The following is a 21,012-nucleotide window of genomic DNA, read 5'->3' as shown; positions in this document are numbered from 1 at the left end:
GATATCATAGAATACATTAAGACATCTGAGGTGTGAGACATCTAATGCGAATGGAACAAAATGACAGCTAGAAAAATACCTTTATGAGTCTGTCCTCCACAGACCCATTAGTCAGAGAAGAGGAATAAGTACCCAGAACAATCTTTCTTGATAATATCGATTTTTCCACTCTCTCCTTCAGCTTCCCTTCCCTCGAATTTCATTCCTTTCTTTTTCCCTCCCTCTTCTATTTCTCCCTCACTACTGTTACTCTCTCTTCTAGCGGCATTATTTTTCTTTTTCCTTCTTATCTTGCTTGCCAAGTGTTGAGTCAGGCTGATCGGTCCAGTGGGATAGTGCGTCCTCGCCCCGCCAAGGCTGTTTATCCCTTGGGTTGGCCATCTCCCTTGGGCATCACTTGTAGCTCACTATGTTACCCCTGGGCCATGTACCTACTCCTCCGTCACGATGATGTTACATTTTGAGGTTTGTTTTCAGTGGTTTCTTCCACGGGTTTTTATATTCGTGGAGGTTTTCTCCTTATATTAGGTATTGGTTTGGATATAAGGACCTGTGTGATGGGAAGATATGGCTGTCATATGATAGTTGGAAGTATTTACTATCACACAAGGAGAAGTTAGGAACTAGGTTAATGGCCAGCGCACAGCTGGTCCAATTAGTCGCTTTTTACGACAAGCAGGAGAAAGCTGTGAAGGTATTCTACTTGAACTGTCTCTTTACGGGTACTTTTTTTTCACCTGCAAACGCACATGTTGGAGAGGGCAGATGCTTTTAAAAAATATTTCATTGATTTGCTTGACTGGTTTACTGAATCACATATTTTTGTTTCAGAAATTGAAGTACGCGAATATCCAACGGATCAAACTCGAAAAATTAAGAAGCGCAGGCGCCGAAAGACCTCGAAATCTCAAACAAATAACCAGGACAGCACTGAATGTAGCGAAGACGAAGATCCGGAACCTACACAACCCAAACCTACAGAAAAACCTGCGATAAAACCTGTAGAACCTGAAGAAAAACAGACAAATACATCCATAGAAGCAGCCACCGCAAACCCAGAACCGAAACCCGATTCCATAGAAAGTACAACGGAGGAAACGCCCAAAATGAACCATCATGCGGAGGAAAAACCTATAGAAAGCGAAAAAACCGATAACTCAGAACCTGTAATTATTGTGAACGGGACTCCTGAAGAAGTTAAAATTTGTACAGAGAACCTAAAATCCACAAAGTACGATTTGAAACCAGATGCCGAAGAATTCGTACCACGAGCCTTCAGAACGCCAGAAATACCTCTAAGTCCAGTACAATTCATCAAAGTACCTCCAAACTTTATGCCTATACCGGTGGTGCCATTCAACGGCCAAATCAACCCAGCATTTATTCCTCCAGGAGGCATACCGATCAACTTCCTACCTCCAGATCCAAAGATGTTTCCAAACTTTATCAATTTCGTTCCTACGCCACCAAGAAGTGAAGAGGCTACCGAAAAGAACAAAGAAGCTAAAGAGGTTACAGCAAATCACCAAAATACCTGTGTTATCCATCACTGTACTAACATTGCCAAATCCGAAATTCCTCTAAAAGCCGAAAAAATTGTAGAGAAAAGTACTCCAGGAAAAACCATTGATATCGCCACAATCGTCTCGAAACTGGAAGAAGCAGCAAAAGAACAGGAAGAAGACGAAGATAAAAGTAAAGTTACTGAAGCAGAACAAATCACGAAGAAGAGAATATTTAAAAATAACCAAAAATACCGATCTAATTTTAAGAGAAACTATTACAACAGTCCTAGAAGTTCGCCTCAAAGGCAAAATGGTGATATAACGATATGCAACGGTATCGAAACTAACGAAAATAAACATATCGCAATCGACAACCAAATCGAAGAAAAGCTTGATCCTAAATTTATCAGGGAGAGTCCGGAAAGGTTCAGAAAAAATTGGAAAAACTACCAAAATAACAACAATAAATGGCATCAAAATGGAACACCTAGAAGCCCGAAATATAGCCAAAGGGTTCCAGTGAACGGAGAATTGAAACAGAACTTAAAACAAGCACCTGAAACAATCAAGACTGTTGAAAATCCTAAGAAAACTGAATCTCCAAATAAACCTCCCCTCAATTCACCGGCTAAAACAAACCAGCCGAAAATTCCAGATCAATGGATTTCTGTATCCAGTCGAAAAAAACGGAAGAACAAAAACGCAGAAACTGAAACAGAAGACTACGATTTTGTGGTTGAAGATGCCACACCGATAGAAGAAGATAAAGACGATCAATTCCAGAGCTACGACGTGAATTTGCTCGTTGATGTCGTTCCTCCAAGTCAAACAGAAGATATCCCTTCAGAACGATTGGAAGAAACTCTGACGGTTGAAATAACCGAAGGGAAAATTGAAGAAATCATTAGCAATATAGCACAAACAGAATCAAACAGTATTCAGAACAACAGTCTAGTACCAGATATTAGATCTGTTACAGATATTGAAAGCGAAATTATCAATAAAGAAGAAACATTACCGGAAGAAACTCAAGAAGTAACGGCAGACGTAGTAGTAGACAACGATATAACTCTTATTACTACTGTTAAACCTGAGACTGAACCTATTGATAATGTAGCTGAAGACGTTAAAACGTTAAAGAAGAAATCTAAGAAGAATTCCCAAAAATCTCAAACCAAAAGAGTGATAATTACTGATATAGACTTGTCTAATAAGTGTGAAGAACCAAAAACGCCAGTTAAGAAGGTTGTGAAGAAGGTTGATAAAGCTAAAGATGCTCCAGAGATCAAAATCGAAACAGTTGAGCCTATTGTGATGAAACCCGTGCCTTCAGATGAAACGGACGATAAGAAGATTAAAAAGAAAAAGAAGAAGACTCCGAAGACTGTGACTGATTCAAGTTTATCCAGTTCGACGACTACTTTAAGTGTGGCTGAAGATGCGTATGATATTTTATTGGATGCGAATTTATCGATAGAGTCCGACAAAACGAACGACGAGATATCAGTAGAGCTTGATAAGATGATCCAGAAGGGAATGTACAGTAACCTAGAGGGTAAGATGAGATCCCTCAATATTGCCGAGGAAGATGGTTTCTTCAAGTCAGTGTTCAGTAAGATACCGATAAGTGGGAGAACAGAGGCCACTGGTTTTTTGAAAACGCCGGACTTTACCAAAATCCCTCTGTACAAAGCGGACTCGGTAAGTGACGAACAATTATTAGAAAGTAAACAAACTAATGAACAATTACCTGCTTCAGAATCACCAGACGTTTTTCTAGATCGTCCCCAAGAGAAGCCCGAAGAACAGAAAAGTCTCTACCCCATCACGGAGGCTGTGAAAGAGTGGATGGTCCGGACGCGGGAAACCACGCCTGAAGTCGAAATTTTCAAAAGCCCGATGACGATATACAAAGAGTTTTGCGATAACAGTGACACTAACAGTGACACGGAAGTGTGCGGGAACTTACTGTCCAATGAACTAAGTGCTAGTGCCGATGACGAAGAAGAAGAAGAGGTCACTCTCTTCACTACGGAAGATACCAAATCCAGAGAGGGAAGCAGCGAGGATCTTCTCGAATACTGGGAAGATTTGAAGCCAGAAGATACGCACACGGAAGAAGTGATGGATGAGAAAGTGGAGAACGCGGACGAAGAACAAGGCTTGGAAGTTTATGAAAGCAAGTACGGGAAAAACGAAGATTTCTTGAATCTCCAAAAGGAAGCTAGGGAAAAAGCGAAAGCGACATTCCCGAGACATGGAAACCTGCCTTACCGAGCTGTCTGTTGTAATTTAATGTGATCTTTGACAGTTTTTGCTAAACGAGAATAACAAGATTAATCAGTTCTCTACGCATTTTATTCTCTTGGTTTTTTACTGAGATTTTGCTGATTTTGTTTAATTTATTTCTTCATATTACATTTAAAATCATCCAGAGCATACAATTCGACGATATATCCTTGCATTTTCTTACACTAAGATTGAAAAAGAACGATTATATAAATAAAATGTTCCAAAATTCTGTTTTTCGAACATCCTCCTATTTGTCCAATATATACTTATCACCCTCAAACGTTTGAACACATAAAACCTTAAATATTTGTTACACAACTCAATAATACAAGCATTTCTTCCAATATTCCCGTTTAGCTACTAACTATCAATACTTATTGCTACATTATTAGCACTCAAACTGTATGTACTGTCTCTAGTAAGTTTTATTTAAAAATATGTGTACAGTATTTTGACCTAAGTACATTGAAATTTGTTTTCGCAATATGTGAAAAAGATGTTAAAACTTATGGTAGGTTGATTTTGTTGCAGAAATTGCTATTAATTTTTAGTTGTTTGCAAAATTATACTAGGAAGGTCCAATCTCTTCTGAAATGCCATATAACCTACATTATCTCTTCGAGGTGGGTGTAGGAAGGACCTACCCAAAATAGTCTAACCTATTTTATATCATTTTGTCCATCCATTTCCTGGATTGGTGAATTTTCAAAAGCTGATGAAAGATAGTGGACTCCGATCAATTAGTAAACAGAGGAACTGAGTGACTGAGTGAATCTGAGATCTGCAATAAGTCAGGCGCCATGAGGATGAACTAGTTGACCTGCCAGGTTTCTCCAGCTTTTATCCCTGTTACAGGCATGTCATTGCCTCTGTATCTGTATCTGCAGAGTATGGAGGGCAAGTTAAGTCCACACAATTGACCAATTGACCCATTGTTCCTCCTCCCATGGAGCTGTCGTCCTTAACTCATTGCCCATCCTGCCATTTCCAGGAAGGAAACAAAGTGGACAAGTCACCAGAGGACATCTCCCTTATATGGGCAGGTGAGTCCAAGGCTCGAACTCTCGTATTGACGATAACTCCGGATATTCATAAGTATAGGACAAGCTTGACAGTTTCGTCTTCTGTTCACACTTCTTTCATAGAAGTGTTTCTACTAGCCCCAGAGTGTGAAGGTAGGTACTTCTTTGACTGACTTTTCAAGGTTCCTTAGTGTTAACTTGACAAGTCTACATCCTTGCTCTTCTTTCCAGAAGATCACCAGGTCCGAAGAGTCTTACACTTGCCGCCTTCCTAGCCAGTTGGTCAGTAATGCGGTTGCCTTTATTTGCGTTGTGTCCTTTAACCTACCTCAGGATGATGTTATAACCATCCGAAACGTGAGTTAGTGACTCATTACACTCCATTGCTAACCCCCATGTGACCCTTGGTCTATTCAAGGTTAGTGCACACCATTTTACTTTAAAACTATTTGATATTTTAAAGAAAATAATCTTTAATGTTCTAAGACTTTCAGCAATGGTTGTAAAAGGGTAGTGTTACAGAAAAATCTTATCAAGAGAAAAATATGTTTAAAAAAAAGTTTAAAACATAGTTTTTTCTCTGTGTCAAGAAGCAACAACAAAATCAACGGCTATCATGGAGTTTAAAATAAACTATTGTAGTAATATTCTAAGAGCAGTCAATTTCCATTGTGATTTAAACTTGTTATGCGACAATTTTATATTGGTCCGATTCCTACACTGCTTAGGAACAATTTTTAAAAAAATATTGTCAACTCAACAATAGAAATAAGTCTGCGACTAAGAATATTACCATTTCATTCAATATTTTACAGAAATATCCGTATATCCTAAAGATGGTTATGTACAAGTTCACTCTAGATGCAATAAATATTATCAGGTACCAAAATATTTATAATACACGCTGACCAGTTAAGAATTTTGTTAACAAATAAATATTTTATTGTTACTGTATATTGTGAATAACTACAGATAGTAAATTGCACTACAAAAATAAGAAGGTTCGGTGTTGTTAAAGATATAATATCAAAGTAACTTAAGATTGTTCCACATTACTAATTTCTGTGTTTTATATAGTTATTCGCTAATATGTTTTACTTCGATGAATATTCCTCCAAAAATAAGTAACGCTTAACTAGAAACTGAAACAAATTCTAGATTTTAAAATATCCTAAAAATTTTCATTGTTGATCATGACGGATTTATACGTCTATATATCCACTATATTATTGATTTATCGATCATGACGGATATATACGTCTATATATACCGATTATATTACGTCCTTCTCGCCGGATTTATACGTCTGTATACCAACTATATTTTATATTATTAGTCGTGATTGTATAATTCAACTGGACTAATTTCTCCATATTATGATGTTCTATTAAATTCGAGAGTTTATAAGCACCATGACAAAAAGATAGCCAATATAGTTATTGACATAGAGTTTACCAAAACGTAAATTATTGATTTGATATTTATTTTAAGATCTTAAATATCAAATACCTCATTGTCGGCCATGACGGATTTTTACGTATCTACATATTTCAATTTCACTTGAACACAATGGTTACATTAATCGTTGTACCTATTTTTCTATATAATGTTAAATCTCGACGAAACTTTGCATTGTCTTGACGTATTTATTTCAATTATACTCTTATCATGACGGTTATATTGGTCTTAAATCGATTTTTCTATATGATGGTAGATTTTCTCTCAAATTTGACTTTACCTCCGAAAAGATTATCGAAAAACTATCTTCTTCTTAGATTTCATTAAAACGTAAGTATTCTAGATTCGATAATTATTGTTTTAAGATTGAAATTTTGAACCACGAAAACCACATTGTCGACGATGGCGGATTTATACGTCTATATTTAAATTACATTTTGAAAAAGACGGTTATATCAGTGGTTGGAAGTATCCATTCATATGATGTCCAGATTTTCTCTCGAATAACAATAAATAATAATAAACAAATAAGAAAAAGAAAAAAAGTATAAGAGTTGGACAAATGTGAAGTAAAAGATCTTGAACGAAAATTTGAAAGTCGTGCAATCCGACAAAAGAATCAAAATTGAATAAGGATATATGTTGATAACCATAAGAACAAGAAAAAAGATAGGAAAGAATAAGATAGTGAATACTAGAATGAAAAATAGGTAGAATAACTTGATAAGGAAGACATAGAGATTAGTAATGTGCTAATGTGACACATTATGTTATACTTATTTGTATATATGATTATAACAAATCCTGCTCAGGTACCTGTATCTTATAAAATTGATCAACAGTCCCGAAATGTTCAATAATACAATATTTTTGAACTAAAACTAAGTGTGCGCTAAAATGTAGGTATCCTACAATCAGAAATTTTGTTTGTATTTTTGAATTAACGTTAAGATAGATGAAAAATAATGGCTTTTGATGACATAATCTGCAGATATAGACACCTACATAACATCTACTTAAACAATTATTGTGAATAATGCTATTTATTATTAGAAATAACGATTTTATATTTTTTTCAACAAAACTGTACAGGCATATACAATAGTATGCACATTGTTCGCTTTTATCAGTAATGAATCGCATGTCATACGTTATATGTCACATATGTCATCAGTCATTTATTATACGTCATCTGTCAAGTTATATTTTGACATTTTGGCATACACTTATTGATCCGACGACCAAATGAAGACATTAATTGTACTTAAAATATAGATTTCTCTGAGGCTGATAAAAAGATATGTTTAAACATACTGAAACAACTTAAATAGTAGATAATATGTAGACAGTCCAGTAAAAAAGTAAAAATATTTTTTGTAAATAGTAGGTACTTTTTGATTTACTTTTAAGCATTTTCACGTATACGCATTTTATAATTTTTTTAAATAATATTGGGCTGTACTATGTTGAGATTACTACAAAATGTGAAATTCTAAATTCTTCCAAATATGTCCGTGCTAAGGACAAGAGTATCTGTACGTTTAAAAATTTTGTCCGTTGCTATTTTAAATGATTATTTTTAGGCAAAATGTTACAAGATATGTATAATTACTTGACATATAGGATGATAAATATATGATTCGGTTTAAAGGGGAATATAAAGCAAAAATGTGTTGAACAGAAGGGTGTAATAATATTTTTGCACGGTTTTGGCTTGTTACTATCGTTATGTGAGTTTTTTGTACACTGCCGAATAAATATAATCCGATGGAAAGAGTATTTTCTCCTTCTTTAGCAATCTCAGTTTCTGCAATGTTATGGTACAATATGCATCACAGTATACTTTGCTATGTAAGATTTATAAAGTTAAGTTGTTAAGTAAATTAGTTTTTTTACAATTATCGAGAGATTTGTTTGCCAAAATTCACGATTTTGATTTATTTTCCTCTCTAAACCATCGTCCCACCAAAAAGTAAAATACCTTAAGCAAAACATACAGCTGCGCCAAAAGATATTTACTTTTTCGGGACACCCGGTATAATGATGGCGGCGAAATGTTATAGCAATGATTGGAAAAGGTGCTCAAAATGTTGTTGTTGTTAAGATATATAGGTAAATGTTTATATCGAAAAGGCCTACGTCATTGAGGAGACTGAGCGTTGCCATATTTTTGACGAGGCAGTCAAAAACCAAAACGATGTATACTTTTTGACCTCGTATAGGCCGATCCCTCTAAAAGCTGTTGGTATGAAGTATAACAGGTTTTTACGCAAGAAAATAGCATTTTAAATATTGAAAATGTAAAAAACATTATTTTAGAAATCACTTTTATGATAGGTAATACGATCTTTGACTCGTCTAGTCATTTGGCCAATATATTGTTTGTCACACTACCTAAAGATCAACTTTTCAAACCATACTTAATATGATATCTAAAGGTATTATAAGAAAGATAGCTCGCATTTTTAAATAAACCTCTTTTTGTATTGTATTTTATTCAGTTATTAATATTTATGCTCTATCAACTAGTATATAGGTATATAACTAAATAGTTGATTTCGCAAATGCCTTTTAGAAGAGAAAACCTGTACTTCCTACAAACAACTGTAAATTTTGGATCTGGCCTACTAACAAACTATGTCGAGTATATGGTGCACGATTTTTATTGTAGGTACTTGTTTAAAACATTGTTTTTTATCGTTGAACTCGTTATTGTTATAAAAATGTAACGAATATAGGTGGGAATTCACCTTTAAAATATATATAGCGGTGCCACCTCTGCATAATTTTAAGCGTTAATTAAGTTTATCGATTTTTTTGTTTTTTTATTTTGTTTTTATCTATAGGATATGTCCAGCTCAGTTACATGTTATTTTCGTGACAAGACATCTCGAAACGCAACCGTTCGTAACGCCGTAATTTCATAACGGCGACAGTCCGTAATGGCGACAATTCGTAACGGCGACAGTTCGTAACGGCATAATTCGTAACGTCAAAACTGAATTATTCTGTTTATTTTTGTTAACATGGAAACTAACTTTTATTACAGTTACAATTGAAATTGCGTTTATTAATTTAACAAACCAGCATCAGGATAAATATTTTTAACAAATTTCATATTTCGTGGAGAAATAAATTTTTAAAATTATATCTTAAAATAAATAATATAATCTATAGAATAAATGTAAATTGTATTAATTATTATAGTAAATACATTATTATTAAATTGTTTTTATTTGTTTCATTATTTTTCAGGCTAAATTTTAACTTTAAAATGACTCAAGATAATTTTTTTTTAAATTCTTTAGTTGTCACATTAACAAGAATATAATATTCAAAAATATGTGTGAAATATATTTAAAAAACAAGTGGTCTTAAAAAAAGTACCATTAATGCGTTTTTGTATAAATTCAGTAATACTCAATTTTTTAAAAAACCTTAAAGTTGTCGTTACCAATTATGGCGTTACGAATTATGCTGTTACGAATATGTCTAGTTACGAACTGTCGCCATTACGAACTGACAGCGTTACAAATTTTCCGTTACCAGTTGTGCGGTTACGAACTGTCGCGTTACGAAATGCCATGGAACCGTTATTTTGAGTAGAGTGCGATTTTACCAATCTTACCTGTATCGCCCAAAAATATAAATTTTAATGTAAAATATGCCCTTAGCGTCAATTTAAATCATTTTAGGCTAATCTTGTAGAGGAGAATTTTGCAAATTTTAGTTTTTAGGGGTCTTCGTCGAGATATATTATTTTATAGTTGCAGCTATAGAAATTAGGACAGGTTTTCTTTTTTGTTGAATCCGCAGTTGACTTCTTTTAAAATCTGTAAAATAATTAGTAAACGGCATATCACTAACAACAGGTCAATATGCAAAATAAAAGAGAATAAATTTAGGACAATACTCCAAAATGTTGAAGGCAATTTTCTATCAAGGATCGAAACAAGGATTAGCTGAACGAAGAAGGGAATTTGTTCGGAAGAGTTTTAAAAACATTTTTGTGGCATATCTATATTATTTACTCTATTTCATGGGAGTAAACCACAATTATTATAGGAAATAGGTAAATTTTGTCATTTAGGTATGAGAACCCGATCAACCATATAAACAGAATTGAAAGGCAGCAAGAAGAAAAAGGATCTTTAAATAACAGCACAGGTACATGCTTTCTTACTAAGAACAAATAGAGAAGAATTCCAAAAGGTCTTAGCGAGTAAGTTCAAATCAGATCCTCATCATAATCAGAACCAAATTGAGGACGTTATCAAAAACACCAATAAACACCTTCTTGAAGCCTGACTCAAGGTCGTAAAGAAAACAAGAACTAAAGAAGACAAAATAAAAGTGACAAGACTAAATAAAATAATTCGAAAATAATTAAAATGTGACATTAGGCGAGAACTTAATAAAAAAAGTCATAGAAAACAACAGAGGTTTAAAATGTCTAAAACCAACACAGCATGTTCAGAAAATTATCAAAAATCGAGGCAAATATGAACAACTAGTCACACAGAAAGGGAAATGGAAATGACAATATTAGTTATACGACTATCAGATAGAAAGAGTAAATGACTGGGTAAAATTAGAAACAATAATCGAGGATATCACAACAAAACTTACCAAACTCAAATAGAGCTTCATAGGCTACACTGTGAGCAAAAAAAACAATGTGGGAACTTCACGATACAACATTGGAGAACTTACAAAGATAGACAACCAAAACAAAGATGCGATGGGTAGATAACATAAAAAATAACCGAAACAAATTGCTCAGGACAGATATCGATGGAAGGACCTGGAAGAGGCCTATGTATAAAAATGGACGCCAAAAGACTGAGAAGAAATAAATAACAAATGAAAGGAAGAAGAAGTGAAGCAGAAATCTTGAAAAGATTGAGAAGAACAGGAAAAGGACGATGATTTCTATAGTCATTTACTTTCACCAGATTAATTCGATAGTCTTTCCACTTGTAGTATTCTGACAATACTCCTTTATAATCGAAACACAATAGACTCAAACAATTTGCTTAGTTCAGTAAAACGATATAATCTTGATAAAAGAAGAATAATGTAGTTGGTCGAACTTTGAATCAATTTTTTTACGCGTATAATGTTGTACGGTGAAATAAAAGTATAATACAATAGATTTGAGTGCAAAAAGTAGACTGATGTTTCTTTACGCACTGGAACAAGTGCCGAATCTTTTAAAATATAAGTTAGGATATTTTTATACCAATAGGTAGCAAACAGCAGTTGTAGACTGTTATGAATATTAAAGTTGTGAAAAGAAGGTAAATATGGCGGCAAACTTAGAGGTAGCTTAAATTTGTTGGGCATATCACAATAAAATAGATCTTTTTATTATCTTGAAAGATAAACAATAAGCTTTAAGTACTTAAGAAGGTGATTTCTATGTTGGTGACTAGAATTATCGTTTAGCGTAAATTTTTTGGGAGATGAGTCCTAGTTTTCTTCTATTCTATAAAACAGATTTCCAAAATGTTCTACAGCATCTTAATCAGAAATTACCGGTTTTGATCTAAAAGAGAGATATGTTTAGCTTTATTTGTACTTAATACTTCGGCGATCTGATCAAATTATCTTATTGCAGACCCTTCTTCTACATTCCCTGATGAGTATCTAAATACTTTCTGTGTTTGGCCTCATGACATCTTTTAATTGTGTTATAATATTATCATCATCATCAGTGGCGTTATAGCTCTTTATGAGCCAAATTCTTCTTCAGAACAATCCTCCATTCGCCCCTGTCTCTGGCAACTCTTCTCCATGCTCTAATTCCAATAGATTTCAAATCATTTTCTAGGTTGTCTTGGTACCTAGGTCTCGGTCTTCCTCTTGTTCGTTGTCCTGGTCCATTGAATTCATAACATTCTTCTCCAGTAGAATATCTCAGTGGAATATTTGGAAGTCTTCTTTGGAAATATATCTTCAGGATATCTTCTTTGGAAAGATATAAAAGGCAGTATTTACAAAACAGCCTCAGTCAAACACGACCTGATACAGAGAGAACAAAAAGATTGCTAGAAACAGCAGAGATGGAAAACCTTATAAAAATGGATGGTAAAACACCATGGGACAGAGTTAAAAGTACAGATATACGACAGATATGCAAGGTGGAGAACATTGATAACTGGGTAAGAAGAAGAAGAGTAGAATGTCACAATCACATATGCCGAATGACAACACATAGAGCAGTAAAGAAGACGGACTGTTTCCCAATAGCATTGTCTCATTATTCAGATTAAATATTGGGAATGTCTAGTATTCAGTTGACATTTGACAAATGACTACAACAGTTGACCAATTCCATTTAAAGGTAAATTTTCCAAAACAATATTACGCGGAGTCCAAACCATCGTCCAAACTTTGGTTTAGAGACATAGCCTTTAACAAAAAGTAATGAAGACATATTAATATGTTTTAAGAGGAAAGTACTAAGACCTTACGACTCGGTGAATACAATGGTGTGTGTAGCTGTACAAAATGTACCTGGGCCCTGATTCTAAATCAAATTTCGACACTAAACAAGTCGCTTTCAATATGGCGACGGTTGAAATGCGATTGTGCGAGCCTTGTGGATTTTAGTTAAACTAACGAAGTGACGTCATGAAATAGCGACTATCGAAATTAATAGCGACTTTAAAAAGGGTGTTGATATTATAATTTCGACTGTCGAAATTATTTGACACGGAGATGAATGAATGGCCAAAAGCGAGGTTAGGTTTAGTTTAGATGTGTTTTGTTTATTTCTTGCAAGGAAAACTAAAGCAAAAGGTATTATAATATAGCTGGGTTTAATTGAAATTTGCTTGTTTTGAGGAATTAGATAGAATAGTATTAAATTAGAAATATAATAATTGAGAATGTCCACAACATGAATCATCAACTCAATGAAAGATGTAAGGTAATAATCTGGGAAAATTAGTAAAAAACAAGAAAAATTAATTACCAGCTATTTTATTGCTGGACATGCTGAAATCAAATCTTAAGATTTCCTATATTAGTAATATAGCTGTGCAAAGTCCACAGAAAGTGTGCTATTTTGTTTATAAACAAATTAGCGCTCCGAAATATTTTTTTATTATTGCTCTATAACTCCGAAAATTTTAACTTTAAACCAAAACACTCACATAAAAATTGACAGTAATTCTGCACATTGATAATTTATTCCAATTTCCTTCGATGGAAATTTTCCTCGGAAAATTCGGGTTTTCCAAACAAAATCTTTAATTTTCAACTAAAATTTGAGGGAAGTAATTATTTATCAATAATTAAATTATTTGGTGACAGTGACATAAATCTTTTTTGTTATAAGTGTCTTGAAGATATGAAAATTTGTATGTACAAAGAGGACCGGAATTAAAAGGTATCTAATGGTTCAAAGATTAAAATCCTGTTGTTTATAACTCTGTCGCAAATGCCGGTCAAATTTGACCGGTTATACCTGGAATCACTCCTCGCAATTCAATTTGTTTTTCTTCGAAAAGGACACAGAAGCCGTGCCCTTTTCAACAGCGTTAACTTAATTTAATTAAATCTAATATTTTCTGAGGGGTTCTATTTGTTTATAAGCCAAAAAAATGTTTCTTTATAACATTCCTGAGACCGCTCAAATGGTCCAATTTCAATCCTGTGAGGTACTTTGAATAGGTATAGTGCTTTTTTATACGAAAATCATAGTTATTCTGGTGATTCATAATCTTTCTGGTTATTATTTCGACCGAAATTTTTTAATTAACATTTTAATTATTGCTAAACTATTGGTTAGATTGTCGCCGGTCTCCTGATATACAGAGAGGGGCTAAATTATGGAATAAATTCATTTTCTCTAAAATGGACGATTTTAGAGAAAAATCCCGAAACAGGTCGATTTTTACTTTTAAATTAAATTTCTTGGCATATATTTCAAACTAGTGACGTCATCCATCCGAGCGTGATGACGTAATCGATTATTTTTTTAAATAGGAATAGGGGTTCGTGTTGTAGCTCATTTACAAAGGCGTTCAATTCTCTATTCAGTATTATAAACATTAATATCATTATTTATACAGGGAGGCCAAAAAAATTTTTGAATTAAATTAACTGACGCAAGAAGAAGAATGCATGTAATTTATTTAACTCAAAATACATTCTATTGCTGTCAGAAAATAGAAAAAAATGTTTATTTTGCAAATAAACATTGCTTTTAGCTTAAATTAAATGTTCAAACTGCCAATAGGTAGGAGGGAGGCTGTTTGTGATTTAATTTAAGCGAAAAGAAATGCTTATTTGTGAAATAAACCTTTTCTTCTATTTTCTGACAGCAGTACAATGTATTTTGAGTTAAATAAATTACATACATTCTTCTTTTTGCGCCAATTAATTTAATTCAAAAATTTTTTTTGGCAACCCTGTATAAATACCTAATGATAATAATGTTTATATTACTGAATAGAGAATTGAACGCCCTTTCAAATGACCTACCACACGACCCCTATTCCCATTAACAAAATTATCGATTACGTCATCACGCTCAGATGGATGACGTCACTAGTAAGAAATATATGCCAAAAAATTGTAATTTAAAAATAAAAATCGACCTCTTTCGGGATTTTGCTCCAAAATCGTCCGTTTTAAAGAAATGAATTTATTCCATAATTTAGCCCCTCTGTATAATCTACTATAATAAATCTTTCATGTCATCAATTATTTAATTATTGATAAATAATTAGGTACTTCCCTAAAATTTTAATTGAAAATTGCAGATTTTTTGGGAAAACTCGGATTTTCTGAGTAAAATTTTTGTTGAAGGAAATCGGAAAAAAAAATAACTTTGTGCAGAACTAAATTACGGTGAATTTTTATTTGAGTGTTTTTGGCTCAAAGGAAAAATTTTAGGAGTTACAGACCACTAATTGAAAAATAAAGAAGATTTAGAAGTGCTAATTTGTTTATAAATAAAATAACACACTTTCTGCGGACTTGTCATACCCCATATTACTAATAAAGTAACGCATAAATTCGTTATTTCGTAAACTGGTTACTTTAAGGAAAATTCCCGAAACACGTCGATTTTTATTTTTAAATTACGGTTTTTTGGCATATTTATCATACTAGTGAAGTCATCCATCTGGGCGTGATGACGTAATCGATGATTTTTTTTAATGAGAATAGGGGTCATATGATAGCTCATTTAAAAGGGTATTCAATTCTCTATCCAAGAATATAAACATTAACATAATTATTTATACAGTGTGTTCAAAAAACATTTTTTAATTAAAATAAGTGAGACAAAAAGAAGAATATAATGTAATTATTTAATTCAAAATACATTTTACTACTGTCAGTAAACAGAAAAAAATTTTATTTGACAAATAAACATTGATTTTCGCTTAAACGAAATGTTCAAACTGCCAAGCGACAGGTGGGTGGCAGCTTTAACATTGAATTTAAGCAAAAAACAATATTTATTTCTCAAATAAACATTTTTTTCCTGTTTTCTAACAACAGTAAAACGTATTTTGAATTAAATAAATTACGTACATTCTTCTTTTTGTTTCAATTATTTTAATTAAAAAAATGTTTTTTGAACACCTTGTATAAATAATTATGTAAATGTTTATATTAGTGAATAGAGAATTGAATACCCTTTCAAATGAGCTATCACATGACCATTCTCATTTAAAAAAATCATCGATTACGTCATCGCGCCCAGATGGATGACGTCACTAGTATGATATATATGCCAAAAAATCTGAATCTAAAAATAAAAATCGACCCGTTTCAGGATTTTTCATTAATGTCGCTGGTTTACGAAATAATGAATTTATGCGTTACTTTATGGACGCACTGTATATGCAATCTTAAGATTCGATTTTAGCAATAAAATAGCTGGTAAATAATTTTTCCCAAAAATGGCATTTTTTCGATAATTTTCCCAGACTATCAACAAGTTCCAATAAACGGGAGCGGCAACCCAAATTCTGAGCGGTCTCAACATGATACGGTTAATATCCCCAGTTGTAACTAATATCGAAATGAATAAGAATCGCTATATTCTGCGGCTGTCATGGCGGTGTCGAAATGAAATTGCGACTGTCAAAATGAATTAGAATCAGGGCCCTGGAATCAGATATCGTCAAATACATGAAAATATAACAGCTGAGATGGGTAGCTCATCAATTAGGGGAAGTCTAGATGTGGCACCAATTGATGCCAAAATGAGAGAGCATAGGTTAAGATGGTTTAGTCATGTTAATTACCCACTACGAAGAATTGCTGAAGTGCAGATTCCTGGAAAGAATAAGAGAGCAAGACCAAAGAAGACCTGGGAGGAAACGATAAGGCAGGATATGTTGGTAAACATTGATATGATCCAAGATAGAATTGTGTGGAGAAATGCAATTAGGGAAGCCGACCCCGAATAGGGATAAGGCAAAGAGAATGATGATGATGGGTAGTTTATGTAATGGAAACAGAGCAAAACGGCAGTATGAAAAACGCTCACTGATAGACTCAATAGACAGCGGAAAATAAAAAGAATCATACGGAGGAATACGATCGATAGGGTCGAAATCCTTTAGAATGATATGCTTTTGTACATATTTTAGATGAGTCGTAAATATCTATATTCAATTCTGCAGGCATTTAGTGCCTTCAGGAATGGTGTAAGTTCCACAATGTTAAATCCTTTCGACAATCTACTAAAATTACCAAATCCCTACTGTATTTAAGAGTTTTCCCTTTCCCTGTAGTTGAACATTGAACTTTTTGTATTTGTAACTGTAATTATGTAACAAATATTTCCTTAATGAGAGACGGCTTAACATTTAATTTATTTCAGACGCCACCACCATCCGTTGACTTACATTTCTTCCCTTTGGAGTCCTCTGGACGGTCTGTGGTGTACTCTCGTTTGCTGGTATCCTCTGAAAATAGACGGGTATGAAATGCAAACTGTAGATTCCCGCATGTCTATCATTTATCGCTCAGTTTGCCTTGCAAATTATAGAAGTCTCGGGTGTCAGATTGTTACAAGAATTTTTCTTACCGGCGTAAGAGATCTGTAGTGCTTCTGTCCTTTAGGTGTCTCTTGGTTTAAATATTTTCTTGTTTATTTATATTTAATAAGTTTAGTGATGTCATCTAATAAAAAAATTGCGACCTTATTATTAAATATATCCCATGAAAGTGTGTTGACGTAGCAAAATGGCATTTTCTAATACAAATCTAAAAATTGTAGTGATTTTTTAACGAGAGACTGTAAAACAGTTTTGTAGAATGTAGAATCTGGCGGTACAGGTAGGATTGAGCCTCATTTTTAGCAAGCTGCGTGAGTTTTGGAAGATTGTATGCATGTTCCCCAAAAAATATATCAAAAGTGGCTTACTGCACGTTTATGACAATATTGTTGTAAAGGGGAAACCAAGTTAGTTTTAGTTGATTAAGAAAACTACAAACCAGTGTGTAAGTAAAGTACGTAATGTTTTAGTTAATTTTGTTTTCTTTTTTTGAACTGTTGTATGTATAAAATTTTGGTTGTATCTATATATTAAGTTTTGTTGTTAAGTGGTTATTTTTGAGATTTGTGCCTTCGCGATATTTGTAAAATAAAGAAAAATTCACCAAAATACGCATTTTTTAATTTCCAATATACACACACCGGCAAAATTAGCCGAACATCTTAAAAATGGGACATGTTTGATGTCTCGAATTTTCTAAACCAGTCAGTGGTCCGATTTGAGCGATTCTTTTAGTATGTAATAGCCTTATTATTTAAGAATATCGTTGTGATAATACTGTTGCTAGACAGGTAAACATCATTTTATACCGGGTGTACCAATCATACTGTGATTTTTTCTTAAAGTTTGGAACACCCTGTGGAATATTCTAGCATATATATAATATTAAAATTAACTCTGTTGTAGAATTAGGCTTCCTTAACCTTTTAATTTTCGATTTATTTAATTATGTGGGATAATAAAACAGTTATGTGCGTTAACAACTATCCACGTTTTTTATCAATAAATCCTCATAGTAGGGGAGGAAAATATGCTAAATTTGCAGTTACTCGAGCGTTGTGGGGACCTACTGGATTGTGAAGAGTATGTGCTAAAACCAGAAAAAGGTTAAGTTAAGTTTTCCATATAGTGGGGGACTTTTCATTTTTTAATTTAATTTTCCTTTTAAAACAATCGGTTTTTTCCGATTGTAGCGCGATCTATCCATAATTCGAAAAAATGTGTCGAATTAAAGTTGCTTATTTTTACGTAAAGAATGCAAATCTGCAATAAAAATTGGAGCTCCTATTTAAGATTTTAAATTAAATCCCCCACCCCCTCGTCCGTGGGGGCTCGTGTTTGGTGCCATTCGATAGATTTTTCAAAAATATTGAATATGTGTATTTTGCAGTTTTTCGATCTGATGTTCATTTTTCGTCGATGTAAATGGGTGAGTCACAAAGTTTAAAAAAAAAGCGAATATTTCGCGAAATAAACGTCAGATTGAAAAACTAAAAAATTCGTGTTCAATATTTTTCAAAAATCTATCGAATAATACTAAACACGTCACCCCACAGAGAGGGGTGGGGTAAATTAAAAATTTTAAATACGATATTTCGCGAAATGAACGCCAGATCGTAAAACTGCAAAATACACGTATTTAATATTTTTCAAAAATCTATCGAATGGCACCAAACACGACCCCTCACGGAGGTGGGGTGGGGGTTACTTTAAAATCTTAAATAGGAGCCCCCAATTTTTATTGCAGATTTGGATTCCTGACGTAAAAATAAGCAACTTGATTCGCAACATTTTTTCCAATTATGAATAGATGGCGCTATAATCAGAAGAAACGATTGGTGGAAATGGAAAATTAAATTAAAAAATGGAGAGTCGCACACTTTATGGAAAACTTATCTTAACTTTTTTTGGTTTTAGCAGTAACTGCAAATTTAGCATACTTTCCTCCCTTACTATGAGGGTTTATTGATGAAAAACATGGCTAGTTGTTAAAGCCCATAACTTTTTTATTTTCCAACATAAGCAAATGAATCGAAAAGAAAATGTTAAGAAAGCCTAAGGCTATAATTGAGTTTTAATTTCAATATTTTATAATAATATATGCTATAATATTCCACAGGGTGTTCCGAACTTTAAGAAAAAAACACAGTATGATTGTTACACCCGGTATAAAATTACATTTACCTGTCTAGCAAAAATATTATTACATCGATATTCTTAAATAATAAGGCTATAACATACTAAAAGAATCACTCAAATCGGACAACAGGTTTAGGAAATTCGAGCCATCAAACATGTCCCATTTTTAAGGTGTTCGGCTAATTTTGCCGGTGTGTGTATCTTATACCGACCACTTACTTACTAAAAAGGAATCATGCACGAATTACAGAGGAATCTCAATAATCAACACTACGTATAAAATATTGGCTTCGATAATATTAAAAAGATTAGTACCATACGCCGAAGAAATAGTTGGTGACTATACCAGTGTGGTTTCAGGCCTGGCAGATCGACTATTGATCAAATATTTACAATAAGACAAATGCTTGAAAAGTATTGGGAATATAATCAGGACGTGCATCAGATCTTTATAGACTTCAAACAGGCTTATGATTCAATTAATCGTTCAACATTATGGAAGGCAATGATCGAGCTCGGCGTACCCAAGAAACTAGCTGCGGTAACACAAATGTGCCTAAGTAACTCCTTTGCACAAGTTAGAATAGGAGGAAAAATATCAAATGCTTTCTGCGTAAATTCTGGACTGAGACAGGGAGATCCGTCGTCCCCATTGTTGTTTAACCTGGCCTTAGAATATGTAAAGCGGAGAATATATCACAAAATCAAACCAGACATAACTACTCGGGGAGCAAAAATCATACTCGCTTTTGTCGATGACGTAGATGCAGTAGCACAATCAACATTAGAAATTAAGGATATTTTCTCGAGCTTTGAAGAAGCTGCATTAAACATCGGTATAAAAATAAATGAAGACAAAACAAAATACATGGTCGTCTCAAAACAAGAACGACGGCGAATAAGGCAAAACATTAATATAAACGATCAGAACTTCGAAGTGGTTAAAGAATTTAAATATCTAGGAGCAACAATCACAAATGACAACAAATTAGAGCGAGAAGTTGAGACAAGAATAATGGCAGGAAACAGATCTTTCTTTGCAATGCAACTTCTAATGAAGTCAAAACTTCTTTCATGAGGTGCAAAAATACAGATATATAAGACCATAATACGACCAGCAGTCGTGTATGGAAGCAAAACATGGACGCTAACAAAAAGAGAAGTAAATAAATTTCTGGTGTGGGAACATAAAATCTTTCGAATGATATACAGTAGAACTCCAATTATCCGGATTAATTGGGACCGGACCCGATCCGGATAATCAAAAATCCGGATAATTGGATTTTTCTCGAAAAAGGCCTTTTCCGGGAAAGAAACGTAATTACAGCAAAACACAATGGAGAACATATACGGTATTTATTATGAAAAATAATACAGTATACACAACAATATGTAAATGACAAAGTTTACATTACGTAATATTGACACACGATACTAAATCACAGTAAAATGAATTATTTTTTTACAAACTTGATTTTTTCTTTTTCTCAATCTGATTCGGATAATTGGCGATCCGGATAATTGGAGTCCGGATAATTGGAGTTCTACTGTATGGCCCTTGCAGAC

General features: G+C 33.5%; 1 protein-coding gene across 6 annotated transcripts in view; it reads left to right on the top strand.

The window, feature by feature from the left end:
- Positions 1 to 17,916, top strand: part of LOC114339993 (uncharacterized) — a 263,249-nt gene extending 245,333 nt beyond the window's left edge. For 5 of the 6 annotated variants that reach the window (XM_050655665.1, XM_050655666.1, XM_050655667.1 and 2 more), the window contains exons 7-8: positions 832 to 12,792; positions 16,405 to 17,916. In XM_050655665.1, coding sequence (XP_050511622.1) covers positions 832 to 3,806 — 2,975 coding nt within the window. In that variant the 3' untranslated portion in view covers positions 3,807 to 12,792; positions 16,405 to 17,916. Of the gene's footprint in view, positions 1 to 831; positions 12,793 to 16,404 lie in introns of those variants that run through there. The other variant, XM_028290715.2, reaches the window with a different exon arrangement.
- The last annotated feature ends 3,096 nt before the right edge of the window (positions 17,917 to 21,012 follow it).

The sequence above is a fragment of the Diabrotica virgifera genome, chromosome 7, assembly GCF_917563875.1.
Source record: "Diabrotica virgifera virgifera chromosome 7, PGI_DIABVI_V3a".
NCBI classification, from domain to species: domain Eukaryota; kingdom Metazoa; phylum Arthropoda; class Insecta; order Coleoptera; family Chrysomelidae; genus Diabrotica; species Diabrotica virgifera.
The sequence above is the reverse complement of the archived record's forward strand: the minus strand, read 5'-3'. Positions and strand labels throughout refer to the sequence as shown.